Below are 17,079 nucleotides of genomic sequence, written 5' to 3' on the forward strand. Positions count from 1 at the left end.
ATCAATAGCCAACATCTGTCCATTATGACAGGTACTGAGAGCTTAAACCAGCTCAAATTTTCCTTTATTTTTGCCACTTCCAGTAAGGAACATTAGGAAGATTCTCCACTTTTATCTTCAATGTACCAACACCATAATCGATATCTAAATGAGGTTTCCTTCCTATATACCCATTGTGAGATGACCAGATAACCCTTTTTTTACTGATGACAACACCTTTGACGACCTGCATGATGCCATATTCCCAATGCCTGCTTTGACCTATCTTTAATTAGATGGTCACTGCAATTTGGTAAACCTCATATGATGTCACCTGATAGAGGATTTGGTCAGCAGTACACCTAATATCGTTCTTTATACCGGTGATTTGAGTCCCACATCTACCTGTCTACTGATCACGTTTGGCATGCACCTTTATTTCTTTCATTGCACCTGGACTTGGTTGCAATTAACTTTTTCTATATTTGAATTCTTAATATGTATTGGGATATTAGCGCAACTTTTTTCTTTATAATATAATATAATATAATATAATATAATATAATATAATATAAGCACAGTGAACACTAGTTACTGAACAATTCCAAATGTAATTTCCAAACTGAATTCAATTTCTACATGGGAAATTGTTTACTGGGTAGGCGTACGCTTTCAGTGATCCTATGTTTTTCACTACGTTTTCTAATTACTAATTTCTACTAATTTTCATTCTAATTTCTACTTATATTAAATTTACTAATAATTTTCAGTTTTGGTGCTAACTTTACATTAAATTAGAACACATTTTAAAATTGAGCTCCAGGCAATAAGATTAAAAATTATATATATATGAGAGCTTTTTTTAGCTACCAAAAGGAATTGTATTTTTGTCAACGCAGTCCTGAGATTTAAACAGCTCTGTCACACACAACAGCCAAGACTGATGACTACATATTTCTATACTCCACCTGTGAATGGACAGTGAAAGAGCAGTGCAATGTATGTTAACTAAAATTCCCTGTTTTATGCAGTTTGCTAGAAATGTGTAAGGGTGTATAGCAGTGTGCAGAGGATTGGTCCAGATCCAGAGTTCTTGAGCCCCTGGATACATTCCAAACCGGGCCCCATATTGGCACTATGTCCACTGAAATACGCTATAAGCAAGTAAATTGCATTTTGCAGAGTAGGGACTGGTCGGAGAGGGATTATTTTGACACAGTGGCCAGATAGAACATATATTGCAAAAAAATCCCTGTTTTTATGAAAAGTTTGCTAGAAATGTGTAAGGGTGTAAAGCAGTGTGCAAATGATTGATCCAGAGTTATTTAGCCCCTGCACTCATCCCAAGCTGGGCCTGATATTGGCACTGTAATACTCTATAAGCAAGTAAATTGCATTTTGCAGAGTGGAGTAGGGACTGGTCAAAGAGGGATTACTTTTTTTTTTTTTAAAGGTATAATTTTTTTAATTGTTTACATACAAACAGACAAAAACATAAATGCACAATGTAGCATTAAAGGAGCAAACAGTGCTCACTTAATCAGAACTAACCCCTGGATTGCAAATCTTATGAAACTTTTTTGGGCATCCTCTGGCCTCATAAGTCAATTTGTATAAAGGCATAGCTTGATTGACTATAGTGAGCCAGAAGGCTATAGTAGGTGAAGATTGGGATTTCCAATGCATAGTTATTGTTTCTTTGCATAAAACAGGATAATTCTTAGAAAGGTTTGTACATTCTTAAATATATTTTCATCATATAAATATCCTAGCAGGCATCTCAGGGGATTACAAATGTTAGGCAACTGAGTGAGGGAGCTGATAAGGGCCATGACCCCTGACCAGAATTATCTAATCAGCGGGCATTCCCACATTAAGTGGAAAAATGTTCTATCAGCCATGCCACATCGGGAATATATTGCGGAGGGTAGTCTCTTTAGTCTATGGAGTAAACAAGGGGTAAAGTAAGACCTGTATAATAATTTGGTTTGAATAACATTATCCTGGGAAGAGATAACAGACAATACCTGGAGGGGAAGCACTTTCTGCCAAATATCCTCCATCAGCTCTCGTATGTCAGAGCGCCATTTATTTTTTGTGGTGCTAATCCTAGTTGTCGTAGTATGAAGGAGCGTTTTGTAGTACGCGGACACACGTTTAGTGTGAGACGGGTCGGTCAATAAGCGTTCAAGTGGGTAGGGTTGGATATCTATGTTTCGAAGGTCAAACTGTGTTGTGGCTGTATGGCGTATCTGCAGATATTGGAAATAGGCCGTAGGAGGAAGGCCATAGTCCCTGTGAAATTCGGCAAAGGATCAAAAAACGTTCACTATAAATAGGTGGGTGATCAGTCTAACCCCACACTTGAACCAGAACCCACTGTCTGTTCTGTGGAAGAATTCTGGTAGACCTGGGTAACTCCATAAGGGGGCATTAGGGGAATAGGTAATATGCGCACTGGACGGCAGTAGCTTCGAAAGTTTGAATATCCATAGGGTCATAGAGAGAACTTTCATACCCTCCCTTTCCCTGGTGGAGAGACAATGTATTTGATTTTGGAGAGATTCATAGGAAGTAAGGATGGCTGTTGCCGCATTGTTCTCCTCGGGGTAGAACCATCAGTGTGCATGGGCCAGCTGTGAGGCCACATAATAAGTTTGAAGGCAAGGGAGCGCCAATCCCCCCTCCAAAATAGGTAGTTGTGGCGTGTCTTTTGCTATTCTAGCTACCCCTCCGCCCCAAATAAATGTAATAAGAATCGTGTCAATTTCCTTAAATTTGTTTTTGGGGATGTATATTGGGGAGTTACTCAGAATATATAGAAAGCAAGGTAAAAAGATCATTTTAAAAATATTTATTCTACCCAACAGCGTCAGGGGAAGATTGGCCCAGGTCTTAAGCGTATTCCTCATTCTATTAATGAGTGGATTCAAATTAATTTTGGCGTATGAGGAGATAGGCCGTTGTATCTCAATACCTAGATAGCAAAAGGTATGTGCAATCTGTAATGGACATGAGGGTGGTAGTGTATTTGGGGAGGATTGGTCTAGCATAAACAACAGGGATTTGTCCCAGTTTACTTGGAAGCCAGAAAAGTGCCCGAAGTGCCGAATAATATCCAGTAGAGTAGGAAGTGACGACTGGGGATCTGCCAAATATATCAACATGTCGTCCGCGTGTAAGGATACCTTTTCTTCCAGGCCCCCAGTCGTCAGTCCCACAACTTCCCCACTAGATCTGATCAGCGCTGCCAGTGGCACTATCTCCAGTGCAAATAGTAGTGGCGACAGAAGGCACCCCTGTCTGGTACCCCTGCATATCATGAAGGGGTCGGAAATAGTTGTTTTGTAATTTACTCTTATGCCCCGTACACACGGTCGGACATTGATCGGACATTCCGACAACAAAATCCTAGGATTTTTTCCGACGGATGTTGGCTCAAACTTGTCTTGCATACACACGGTCACACAAAGTTGTCGGAAAATCCGATCGCTCTGAACGCGGTGACGTAAAACACGTATGTCGGGACTCTAAACGAGGCAGTAGCCAATAGCTTTCATCTCTTTATTCATTCTGAGCATGCGTGGCACTTTGTGCGTCGGATTTGTGTACACACGATCGGAAATTCTGACAACGGATTTTGTTGTCGGAAAATTTTATAGCCTGCTCTCAAACTTTGTGTGTCGGAAAATCCGATGGAAAATGTGTGATGGAGCCTACACACGGTCGGAATTTCCGACAACAAGGTCCTATCACACATTTTCCGTCGGAAAGTTCGACCGTGTGTACGGGGCATTAGTTGTATACCCTGAGGAGATGTGGAATCAGTAACTCTCTATATTGCGTATACCATTCTAAAGGGAATCCGTCCAACCCTGCCATCCTATTTCTAGCAAAGGACTGGATGGTTTCTCCTATTTCCTCGGTCTTTAGGGGGGCATCTAGCAATGAGACCTGAGAATCTAGTAATTTTGGAAGTGAAATATCTTGTAAATAGTTGTCTAATTCCACAATAGTATAGTGGGCCCCAGTGGAATATAGAGTGAAGTAGAATGTAACAAAAGCCTCTACTCCCTCCTTTGTCTGTTCTACTATTATGCCCTCCGAGTTCTGAATTCTAGGGATGCTGCATGGCTGATATAGTCCAGTCTAGACAGGTAGGCTAGAAGGCGATTGTTTTTGTCGCCAAATTCGAAGAGATGCTGATTTTGATATAACAGTTTTTTCTGAGTGCGTTTGAGTAATACCATGTTTAATTCCCTGGCCTTGTGTCGCCAGGCAGCGTGTTTTTTGGGCATAGAGGATGCGGAGTAAGCCGCCTCCGCCGCTTGAAGCTCCCCCTCTGCATCCACCAATCTGGAGTGATATGCCTTGCGGGCCTGCCCTATGGCCGCAGCAAACGAGCCGCGCATGGTAGCCTTGAAGACATCCTAGACCACAGGGACGGATGCACTCTGTGTATAAGTAGCTCAATAGGAGTTCAGATCAGCCGTTCCCCGATCTGTGACAGCCTGGTCCTCCAGCCATAGCGGGCTCAGTTGCCACACCCAAAAAGTTGGCAATACCCCCAAAGCTAGGTCCACCAACAGTGGAGAGTGATCAGACACCGCTCAAGGGAGGTATCTGACATTGTTCACCATGCCGAGTAAATCAAAGGATAGTAAACACAGATCAATACGTGATAGTGTACCGTGAGGGTCAGATTGACAGGAACATTCCATCCCATCCGCATCTTTCCATCTCCAGGCCTCTACTAGGTCATATTTGGTCAGATAAGTGCCTAAGGGAGTGGGGGATACAGTAGAGCATCAAAATCTGTCAAGAGAGTTGTCAAGGACCGTATTATAATCTCCAGCTATCAATAAAGGATCTTCTGCAATTTCCAGGATGGAAGTGAGTACACGATCAAAGAGTTGTTTAGTAAAGGGTGGTGGGGCATACAGGCTAGTCACCGTGTATAGTTTACCAAGGAGTTCTAACACCCAAATTACGTAGCAGCCATCAGGATCTAGGTTAATATGCTTAATAGTAACAGGAGCTGATTTAGCTATGAGAATAGATGTGCCTCGGGAGTATGTGGAGTGTAGGGTGTAAGCTATTTTCGCCCTATTTAGTGCCATTACTCTGGAGCCAAGTAGGTGAGTTTCCTAGAGAAGGATCACATGCGGATTGTGTCGTGCCAGGTACTCAAACATCAGTGAACGTTTAACCTTGGAGTTAAGCCCCCTAACATTCCATGAAATTACATGTAGTTTAGACATAGCCATGCAATGTATACCATAAAGAAGAATATTTACTGTATTGTAGTGAGGTTAACCACTTAAGCCCCAGACCATTTGGCTGGCCAAAGATTTTTGAGCTATAAACAAAAAAGGCTACAATTTTGAAAGAAATGCATTATTTTTTACATTTTGCTAAAATAAATATCCCCAAAAAATATATAAAAATTTTTTTTTTTCCTCAGTTTAGGCCGATGCATATTCTTCTACATATTTTTGTTAAAAAAACGCAATGAGCGTTTATTGACTGGTTTGCACAAAAGCTATAGCGTCTACAAAATAGGGGATAGTTTTATGGCATTTTTATTAATAATTTTCTTTTTACAAAAAATGGCGGCGATCAGCGATTTTTATCATGACTGCGACATTATGGTGGACAGATCGGACACTTTTGGCAGTTTTTTGGGACCATTCACATTTATACAGTGATCAGTGCGATTAAAAATGCATTGATTACAGTGTAAATGTGACTGGAAGTGAAGGGGTTAACCAGGAGGGGGAGCTGCAGGGGTTAAGTGTGTCTGAGGGAGTGATCCTAACTGTAGGGGGGGATGGGCTACGTGTGACATGACACTGAGGGAGCTGTGATCAGTGTCAGTGTCATTAGGCAGAACAGGGAAATCCTTGTTTATATTATCATTTTCCCGTTCTTCCTCTCCGTGAGACGATCGTGGGTATCCCCACAGACATCGAGTCCGTGGGACCCATGATCACACTCATGGAGCTCGCGGCAGGGTTGCGCACATGCGACCACATGGCGGCAAATTTAAAGGGACGTACCTGTAAGCCCATTTGCCTGTCCATGCCATTCTGCTGACGTAAATGTCCGTACAGCGGTCGACCAGCGGTTAACCAGGTTTTAGAAACCTGCAACCCCAACCTAGCATGAGTCGCTGATAACAACACATAGATAAGAAGGTATAGTATTTCGATCCTACCAAAAGCCATGGGGAAAAAAAGACACAAAAGATAAACGTAAAAATAGAAAAGTGAGGAGCATGTCCCAAAAACAAGGGAAACAGGTAGAACAGCTCTACCCCTCCTGGGCCCCCAATCCCCAACACTTGGGGGCTTTGATCCCAGAAACAAAACCGTAAAACATGGGGGACATGGTGTAGTCCCGTACCCAACAAACCGTAGTGGGTGGTGATAGAGTTTGCAACATATAGACTCCATCTGTGCCTGCAAAGTGAACTATGCTAGGTGACCCGTGCCCTACAGGGATGTGTCAGTTATCTCAGTAGGACATCATCAAGGAGATTGCGGTGACAGCTATCCAGGAGTAGCTTTGTCCAGTAAATGGAGGACAACATAAGGTAATGGTTCATCAGTCACTCGGATGAGAAGTGTCAGAAAAAAAGGGGGGTATCATGAGTGAACAAGCTTTCTCTGTGCCTAATCTTGCTGATTGGTGCATATGAGAAAAGAAGAAGGGAGGGGAGCTGTGAAGGATAACTGAAGGTCAGTGAGGTGGAGATTTTCGTTGCTGGTGACGTTGATCAGGAGGACCCAATGAATCCACCTAGTGGGCCGCCTCTTTCGGATCTGCAAAGAAGTAGGCCTTTCCTTTATGGATGACCCTCAGTTGTGCAGGGCATAGCATACCATAGGACAGTTGGAGGTCTCGAAGTCTCCTTTTAATGGCCAGGAAGGTAGCCCTCTGTTTCTGCATAGCCACGGAGAAATCAGGAAAGATAGTGATTCTCTTGCCATTGAAGGATATGCGGCCCTTTGTGCGGGCGGCCCTGAGAATGCTTCTCTGTCCCTGAAGTGCAGCAGTTTGATGAGCATAGCACGTGGGGGGTGTCCCAATAAATAAGGGGAGCAGGGGAACTCTATGCGCTCGTTCTATGGCCAGTAGTGGAGAGAAGGTGGAGGCGCCAAAAGTAGATGTTAACCACCGCTCCATGAAAGCCTCAGGGGCCATACCTTTCAAACAGCCCAAAAAATGCAGATTATTACGCTTCAGGCGGTCCTCCATATCTGTTAACTTATCGGTGGTATACTTTTGGGTATTTCTCTAACAGAGGCCTGCAAGGGACGGCTATCATCCTCCAAATCTCCTATGCGTTGTTCTGCATTGGTCACTCTATGGCAGAGATTGTGAAGATCTTGCTTCAAGAAAGGAAGATCTGATCTGATAGAGTCTGAGTGGTGAGAGAAGCATGGCTGTGCTGAATAGCCTCCATAATTTGTGTTAGCGTGGGTTCGCAGGACCTGTGTCAGCATGGTCAGCACTGGGGAGAGAGGTGCTGTGACCTCAGGCTGTGAGAGCAGCAGGGGGTCATCGGGGCTAGAAGCAGGGGGTTTTGTGACTCACCCCTCCATGGTTTGTGTTGCGCTGCCGTGGAAGAAGAGGAGGGCTTGCTGTGATTCCTTCCATGAGGCTGGCCGGCGATATTTTGTTGCGGCTCACATGGAGAGAGCAGCGGTGGGAATTCGGTGATATCCTCTAGCGCGGGGTCGTATTTCATCATTCTCAGGTGTTCTCAGTGGTCTCAGGAGGGTAAGAAGGCTTGTGGGTTCTCACAGGGGCGATCGGGTCAGCAGGATCAGGCTAGGATAGGAGCGGGACAGACGGAGCTCAGGCAAACTGCTTCCTCATATCCCGGTAGTCAGCCACGCTCCTCGTCGGGCGGTAATCTAACAGGCGAGGGAGCCAGAGTTTGTGCTGTGAATTGTCTGTCAGGGTTGTGGAAGCAGAGGAATGCTTCAATGGAAGCTGCATGTGGCAGTTTGACAGGTTGGAGAACCTCGGTGGCAGTGTATTGAGTCAGCCGGGTGCAGAGGGGGAAGGAGATCAGGACACTGTAGCAGGGTGGAGCAAGATAGCCACTACACGTGGCTCTGGAGCTAGGACTAGGGCTGTGGCTCTAACTCGTGCTACTGACAATAGCAGCCATCCGCTGCTGGGGGTCACGGCATGACCTACTAAAGCATTCTGGCTTCCATGGCTGGCCCGGATCAGGCATGGAGGAGTCAGGTAGGCGAGTCCTGGGGTCCAGCAGGCCGCTGTGAAGCAGTGTCACTGAGTGCAGCATCAAGCGGTCGCAGACACGACAGACACGGCAAAGCACCACAATGTCAGTCTCGAGCGGTGGCTGTGTAGCTGCAGGGTCAGATGCAGAGTGGTCAGGGGGGCCCTGGTACCGTGGCCGGGTGGAGCAAGATGGCCACCACTCCTGGAGCTAGGCTGGAGCCATGGTCCGTCCTCCAGGTGGCTACAGATGTGGAAAATCGCCACAATTTCGGTCTCGGGGAGCGCCTGGGGAGCCTTGAGTGCAGCAGAGGGAACAAGATGGGTCCGCTGGAGAAGGGATTCCAAGGATGTCTAGCAGGATGGTAGGAGCTCTTCACAAACATGTCCTATTTAGACTGCCCTCAAGCCACAGAGAGGGATTACTTTGACACAGTTGACATGCTAAAACATATATTGCAATGAATGTGAACTAAAAATCCCTTGTTTTTATGTAAAGTTTGCTAGAAATGTGTAAGTGTGTAAAACAGGGTGCAGAGGGTTGATTTAGATTTTTCCCAACAAGGCGCACCATAATGCAAAGCTGCATGTTGTGGTGCTGTGCAAGTTGTGTTGTGCAGATTTGGAGAACATTGCGGAACTAGATAGAGCAAGCTTGTGGCAGAAGAGGAGAGAAGGTGATTATTATTTACTGTATCCACATATTTCTTAGAAACAATGCCATTTTATTCAGATTTAATGAAGGGTTTTTTTGTTGCCTTCCTCTGGATCAGCCATGTGTTCCATAACATACCACCACCTACTAAGTACATACAGAAGAAACCACTAAGAATTTGTGTCCTGCACCTACATCGTTTCCCTCTTGATAGAAACCATCAAGCTTCATGCCCGGTGCCAAAAGACACAGTGAAACCACCAATAACTTCTTCACTGTAGGTGTTTTTATAGTACTTTTGCTCTGTATGTATGGAAAATACAAATAAACTTCTAATGCCGCGTACACACGGGCGAACTTTTCGGCAACAAAGGTCCGACAGTCTTTCCGATGGACTTTCGACGGACTTTTGACAGACTTCCGACGGACTTTCGAACCAACAGACTTACCTACACACGATCACACCAAAGTCCGACGGATTTGTACGTGATGATGCACAACTGGACTAAAATAAGAAACTTCATAGCCAGTAGCCAATAGTTGCCCTAGCGTCGGTTTTCGTCCATCAGACTAGCATACAGACGAGCGGATTTTTCGATAGGAACTGGGTCCGGCGGAGTTCCGACGTAAAGATTTGAAACATGTTCCGTCAGATTTTCGACAGAAACAGTCCGCTGAAGGTCCGATGAAGCCCACACACAGTCGGATTGTCCACCGGATTCGATCCAGGGCATTAGTCTACTTCAGTCTATAAATGTGTGTAGCCATGATCCCCACCCCTAGAGGCCTAAAGGGGACCTCCAGAGTCAGAGAGAGCTGACATCCTTCTATGTAGAGTGGGTTACAAAGCGTGGTGGGTGTAGTGCAAGGTAGATTCATGGGCGCCAGACACTTCTTGAATTTACTGTGTCTTAAACAGAACTGTGGGGGAGAGGGTTTAGGGCCAGGACACCCTTCAGTAGTTGCAAAGCTAATTGGCAGACTCCGAGACTTCTATAGGTAGACAGCCACGCAGGGAAAGGCACCCAGCCGGACAACACATCTGCCTGTCTAGACATGCTGTCTCCTATGGCAACAATCTTAAACAGTTCCTAACAAAGGTTACAATTAACTCTTTCACTTCCTCTACAGTCTCTTCTTGTAGATATTCACTCAACTGAGCTCCCAGTCTCTCTCACTATACTTGCTGATCCACTGCCACTGGATCTCCTGAGCTCTTCCAATCTTCTCACTGAGTATCTTCCCCAGGTGTCACCCCCACGTCCCTGCTGGGTCCCTAGCTTGGCATTCAGGATGCTCCTCAAGCGTCACCCCACTGGCCTGCTCGGTCCCTGGCTTGACACACAAGGCTGCTCTGCAAGCATCACCTCTGCTGGCTGGGTTCCTGGCTTGACACCTGCTGAAGTTTCCCAATTCTTCATCCTCCCCGGTTGGGGAGAATATTGCTCTAGTACTTGCTTCAGCTACTCACTGTGGTCCCTGGTAATAAGGTGGATGGTCCCTTAGTGGCGACAGCTTCCCATCTACCTCCGACCACGACAGGTTCCCTGGCCGGCAGAACCGTCACTTCTGGTTGGACTGCAAGTCGCAGTTCCAACCCTACACTGCTCTTTTGCTTCTGGATAGCCCTCAGACAGCCTAGCAGCCAGATGTCCCCGGGATAGGCCCCAGGCTCTGGCCTAGCAGCCTGGGGCAGTACAACACACGTCCACCCAGACAGCCGTCCAGGTGACACAGAACCCTGATCACCTGACCTCACCCAAATAAATAGGCTCTCCCAGCAGGCTAAGGGACCTAAGAAAATCCCTGCCCATTGGCTGAGACACCCCATTCATTCCTAATCTGTCCTTGCAATGCCCTTGTCTTATCTAAAACCACCAGATACCCGGCCATCTAGTGGCAGAAGAGAGAAGTGCAGAATTAGGGTGAAATCAATTGACCTCCTATCAATTGATCAAGGCAACAATCACTTGGCAAATAAATTTATTAGCAACCCTGCCTAAACATCAGGGTGCTACATGTGTTTTATTGTAGTTGCTATTTCACTGTCTTGAAATCCTAACTGTGTGGACATGAAGCACACCTGAGCCAATCTGTTTACTTGGGGCAGAGGACACTTCTACCTCTGGAATGCTCTTATGGGGGCGATTGGTGAACTGTTATATTAGCCTTTTCATAGCTTTACCCAATTCAGTAATGAATTGAGGTAAATTAACTATTGCCTAATAGAGCTAGTAGTAGACTTCAGTCAGCAGGGTCAACAGTGGAGTGAAAGTTTCGCTCATCTGTAACATATACATCAAGACAACCTATGCTCAGTTCACAAAGCTATAACACATGTTATTTTTTTAATTTGTACTCTCGTTGGCTCTGTTGCTAAAACATTGGAAAATGATAATTATTACCACTGAATGAGCCTTATGTGTTATAGAAAAGAATGTTTGGACACATCACAATTTGATAACATATTTTAATTGTGTGGTGGGATGAAAAAATTGCCTTGGTCATTCTAGACTCCACCCCCTGTCCAGATTCCACCCAATCCCCAGATCTATTGAATACACCTCCTGCTAATCTCTGCTCCCTTAGTCTTGGTTCACACCGATGCAGTGTGGGATTCTCAGCGATTGCTGTGTGTTTCCCACATCACATCACAATTGTACTCTATTCATGTGAACCGCTGCAGGTGTCAATGTTAAGTTAATGACACCCCTAAAACAGGCAGCAAAATGCAGTGCGATTGGCTGAATCAGATTGAATGGGTGTTTACACCCATGCGATCTGCTTCCACTGTGGAAAAAAAGGTGCATGCACCATTTTGTGCGGGTGCTGTGCGATTTGAGCCATACAAAATGAATGGCCTCAAATTGCACTGCAAAGAATTGCATGTGATTTGAAAAGGAATGTGGTGCAATTCCTCTCCGAATCACATGCAGTTTCCCACACCGCATCAGTGCGAGCCAGCACTTAAGGAGCTCCTAGCTTCCCCTAAGTTTAAAAGTACACATCCTCTGATGAACACCACCGTTCCGCACGTGTTAGCTGTTCATTTGTGTCTAGGAGACAGGGAAAGTATTTTATTTATGCGCTCCTCCTTTCCCCCTATTCACTAGCAGTAGACTTGGCGTCTTCACATCTAGTGTAGGACTATGTGCCCTACGTCGGTTTAGGTGATGTGAAAGGCAGTGGCGGCTGGTGGTATATTTTTTTGGGGGGGGGTCGATCGATCCCCGCACTTACCCCATCTAGGTCGTGGGTTTCCTCTGGGCGGTGACTTCACCCTGCGTCTCCTCCTTCCTCGGCTTCACGGCGGCACGGATTCCCCTGCGTCTCCTCCCTTCTCCCCCTCAGTGGCCAGTAAAATCCCTTCTCCTCTCGACCAATCGGGTCTTAGGACCCACTTCCTGAGCCGGGATTGGCCAGGAGGAGAATCAGGAAGAAAATAGTGAATATTATTTCGCTATTGTCACACAAGTGGGTGGACTCGGGGCGCAGCGCTCTGAACCCCGAGCCTACCCTTTTTTGAAGCCAGAGAGAGCCTCCAGCTTTAATCATGTGCGTTTTTAAAAAAAAAAACAAAAAACATTGGAATCCATGCATCCAGCGCCCTGCATGTAAATTATGGGCTAGGCACATGGATTAGGGGGGGCGGTGCCCCTGTACACCATATGGACGGGCCGCCGCTGGACAAAGGGCATCCAAGTTTCCATCTTGTAGCATGAACAGGGCCAGTGCAAGGGTTTTTGTGTACACAAGCGAAGGTGCATTTTGCAGCAGAAAAAAAAAAGAGGAACATGAATAGGAGGGGAAGCGGGGGCAGCATTTACTGGAACCAATCCCATTTATTTTTCTCCTTCAGCAGCTGAATGCTTGCAGGAGAAAGAGGAGAATCCAACTTTCAGCTGCTGCAAGAGGAAAATACAGGGAATCAATTTTAGTAAATGCTGCCCCCACCGCCCCTCCTGACGCGATCTACCCGTCACCTGCCTGTGATCGACATATTGCCAACCCCCAGAGCTAGAGACCCCAGTGTTGGTGTTGCAGCTGAAGTCAGTGCAGTGGGAGTATGCAGCATACTGGAATTCAGATTTTACCGATCCCCTCCCCCTTCCCCCCCCCCCAATCTTGTCACCCTAAAGCGGCTTAGTGCTGGCAGCGACCCTGATCCAGACCAAAATAAGAGGAATGTAGGAAAGCAGTCAGCTAAACACACCTCTACAAAGCAGCACTAATGGGTCTGTTCTGCCCAAAAGTTATATTATAGTTTGCTTAGCTGTTAGAAAGTTGAATTATACACACAGGTTTGTTATGTCTTCCAGGAATTCCAGTGGAAAAATATTCCCACTTTTTTCATAATGTAGACAAAAAAATAATTAGGGAGACTAACTACAAAAAGGAGACAGTTTTGTTAGGACTTCATGGAAGACACTAAGTACAGTAGGGAAAGTTTCCAGTGATAAAATAAATGGAGGGGGGAAGGGTTATTTTCCCCAATGCCCACCCAAAATGACAACTTTGGATATAGTCTGCCTTTATGTTTGTGATAGGTCAATACCATGTTGAGGCTGTCTTTATCTTCCTTTTCCCATTTCTCCAGCAGAACTCTCACAACGGGATCATGGCCATTAGCGGCAGCCAGATGAAGAGCTGTATTACCATCCTGCAAGGCAGAAAATGAAGAGTAGAGGATTTTAAATGATTTATAAAATCAGACTGCATTTTGAACGTGTTACAAGAATATGTTACATTAAAAGTAAGTGTTTTGAACAGCTATGAATCTCAGCAAATGGTACAGTTATAAAAGGCTTTGTTCTTAAAGGTATTTACAGATTACCTCTAAGGCCTCACAGGCACATTGGGAGTTTAGCCCCAGTAGATAAGAATGTGGCATTTAGGTGCAGGCAGAAGGCGCAGATGCACTGTTCAGGCCCGCTTCCAGCAGCCTGTAAAAGTCTGTGAGAGGTTGACAGCTGCTGCAGCTGGATGGGGCTGGGCAGTGCACCTGTGACTTCTATCCACACCTAAAGGACTCATTTACACTTGCTTCGACTTCAACACACATTAAAGCACCTACCGCTTCAGCATGTTTTTTGATGTGTTTTTGATGCTTCCGTAAAGCTTTGAAGCTGCTTCGGTGGGGCTTCGATGATGATTCAGTGGTGCTTTTTTTAAGCTTTGATGAAGCTTTGCAAATGCCCTGTATGTGTTAATTTTCGATTTGTTTTAAAGGGGCACAGTAGAACCCCAGTGCAGTAGTATTCCCACTCATTCAGCAGATCTCCAGCTTAATAGTACCCTCATTCAGCAGATCCCCTGCTCAGTAGTAACCCCAGCTCTGCTGATCCCCCTGCTCAGTAGTAACCCCCAGCTCTGGAGATCCTTTGGTTTGCTAATCCTCCTCTCTCTCTGGTCCCCACTCACTTCCTGCTATATTGTTCCCATGCTGCACACCACATGTGACATTGCTAGTTTCTCCTCTCCGGTCCCCCAGCTCTGCTGATCCTCTGCTGCTCAGTTCTTTCCGGTCTCTGCTTACCTTCTGCTATAGCGTTCCCATGCTGCACAGCACATGTGCCATCTGCTAGTTGCTCTGCTTCAGCCCTGTTGCTCTACTCTGCACACCAGATGTGATGTCTGCACCATACACTTCCAGAATATATACAGGCAGTCCCGAGTTACGAACTACCCCTACTTACAAACGGAGGTGGCGTGACATCACTGTTTGCACTCCACGCTGGTCCTGGGTACAGCTAAGCAGCTATCTTGAGCACCAGACACATCCCACACTGCAGTATTACATGGCCAAAAGAGCCCCAAATAACACAACTGCACGCTCAGAAGCACCTGGAACATCTCACATCATTGCACATGCTGGAGTTACACTTAAAAATGTACCGTTCCGAGTTACAAACAAATATGACTTAACAAACCTACAGTCCTTATCTTGTTTGTAACCCCAAGACCGCCTGTATACACATGAATCTGAAGTGACTGCTAATGACGTCTTTCTGGTTCACTTGTTGGTTTACCAGTGCATCCTGGGATATCTTATACCTGGAATACGTCCAAGTGAAGCTAAAGCTGAAGAAAAACCTCTCAAAAGCTGCAGTAAGCAAGCTTTGTCATAGACATCTATGTAGGCTTTGAAGATGCTTTGTAGAATCAAGAAGGTAACATGGGGTATAATTTTTGAAGCCCAGCAAAGCAAAGCAAACACAATGTGTAAACAGGACTGTAAGATTACCATTTTATTTAGTGACAGGTGCTTTGATTGGCATTTAAGGTGCTTTAAGAAAGCGTGTCCAATGCCCAGAGGTGGCTCTCTAATTACGAAACTGCCTTAGGCCTCGCAAATCCCATGGGCCCTGCGGCTGCCTAATTTGCCTATACCTCACCCTTTCCCGGCAAATCAAAGTCATGGAATGCCTGCAGCTTGTGCGGGCTATTTTCGTTCCCGCACGCCACCCACAAGCTTCACTTTTTACTGCAAAGAGAGCTGAATCAGCCGACATCTCTCCCCGCAGTCCCTGGCTGCCTGACACACACATTGCAGAGTGCGCTGGAGTGAACTGAACCCACCCCTCCTTCTCCTGCTGTGTGATATTTCCTGTGTACACAGAGGAGGAGGGGGAGGAGGAGGCTCACCACACTGCGAGACAAAGCTGCTCATCTGAGACTGCCTGAACTAATGCAAGTGAGTTTCCAGAGGACGAGGGGGACAAGCCTACAGTTTACTTTGAGTAATTTGGGGGGAGAGGATATGTTTTAGGGGGCACTTTAGGACTTGTGCTACAAGGGGGCTTGGATATGAAATCTACCCCCCCTTAGCACATATCCTCCCCCCCCCCAATCAAAGAGATGCTGTCTGCCACAGAGGGGGTGGCCCTTGGCACCCCACAAGTGATGTGCACAATTGCTCCAGGTGCCAAAACTAGTGCCCCCCTTCCAGGCATGTTAGTGCAGCAAAGTGAAAAACACAGGAACACGCTGTGCGTTCTGTGCAATACACATGTGACCTGGGTGCAATTTCAGCCCAATTATGTCCGCACACTCTCTGACCATCTCCTGTAGTATTTCTGCAGTCTCTGACCATCTCCTGTATCATGTCCGCACACTCTCTGACCATCTCTTGTATCATGTATGCAGTCTCTGACCATCTCCTGTAGTATGTCTGCAGTCTCTGACCATCTCCTGTATCATGTCTGCAGTCTCTGACCATCTCCTGTATCATGTCTGCAGTCTCTCATCATCTCCTGTATCATGTCTGCAGTCTCTAACCATCTCCTGTATCATGTCTGCAGTCTCTGACCATCTCCTGTATCATGTCTACAGTTTCTGTCCACCTCCTGTATCATGTCTGCAGTCTCTAACCACCTCCTGTATCATGTCTGCAGTCTCTGACCATCTCTTGTATCATGTCTGCAGTCTCTGACCATCTCTTGTATCATATATGCAGTCTCTGACCATCTCCTGTATCATGTCTGCACACTCTCTGACCATCTCCTGTAGTATGTCTACAGTCTCTGACCATCTCCTGTATCATGTCTACAGTCTCTGACCATCTCCTGTATCATGTCTGCAGTCTCTGACCATCTCCTGTATCATGTCTGCAGTCTCTGACCATCTTCTGTATCATGTCTGCAGTATCTGACCATCTCCTGCATCATGTCTGCAGTCTCTGACCATCTCCTGTAGTATTTCTGCAGTCTCTGACCATCTCCTGTATCATGTCCGCACACTCTCTGACCATCTCTTGTATCATGTATGCAGTCTCTGTCCATCTCCTGTAGTATGTCTGCAGTCTCTGACCATCTCTTGTATCATGTACGCAGCCTCTGACCATCTCTTATATCATGTACGCAGCCTCTGACCATCTCTTTTATCACATATGCAGTCTCTGACCATCTCTTGTATCATGTATGCAGTCTCTGACCATCTCTTGTATCATGTATGCACACTCTCTGACCATCTCCTGTATCATGTATGCACACTCTCTGACCATCTCTTGTATTATGTATGCAGTCTCTGACCATCTCTTGTATCATGTATGCAGTCTCTGACTATCTCTTGTATCATGTATACAGTCTCTGACCATCTTCTGTATCATGTCCGCACTCTCTCTGACCATCTCGTGTATCATGAATGCAGTCTCTGACCATCACCTGCATCATGTCTGCAGTCTCTGACCA

The 17,079-nt window shown here is 45.9% G+C and overlaps 1 protein-coding gene across 1 annotated transcript in view; it reads right to left on the reverse strand.

Annotated features, from left to right (window-relative positions):
- The window catches only part of ANKDD1B (ankyrin repeat and death domain containing 1B), a 97,484-nt gene that overhangs the window by 17,552 nt on the left and 62,853 nt on the right, over window positions 1-17,079 (reverse strand). Inside the window, exon 7 of the mRNA XM_073624041.1 lies at window positions 13,446-13,550. Coding sequence (XP_073480142.1) covers window positions 13,446-13,550 — 105 coding nt within the window. The remainder of the gene's footprint in view (window positions 1-13,445; window positions 13,551-17,079) is intronic.

The sequence above is a fragment of the Aquarana catesbeiana genome, linkage group LG01, assembly GCF_042186555.1.
Source record: "Aquarana catesbeiana isolate 2022-GZ linkage group LG01, ASM4218655v1, whole genome shotgun sequence".
In the NCBI taxonomy this organism is placed as follows: Eukaryota; Metazoa; Chordata; class Amphibia; order Anura; family Ranidae; genus Aquarana; species Aquarana catesbeiana.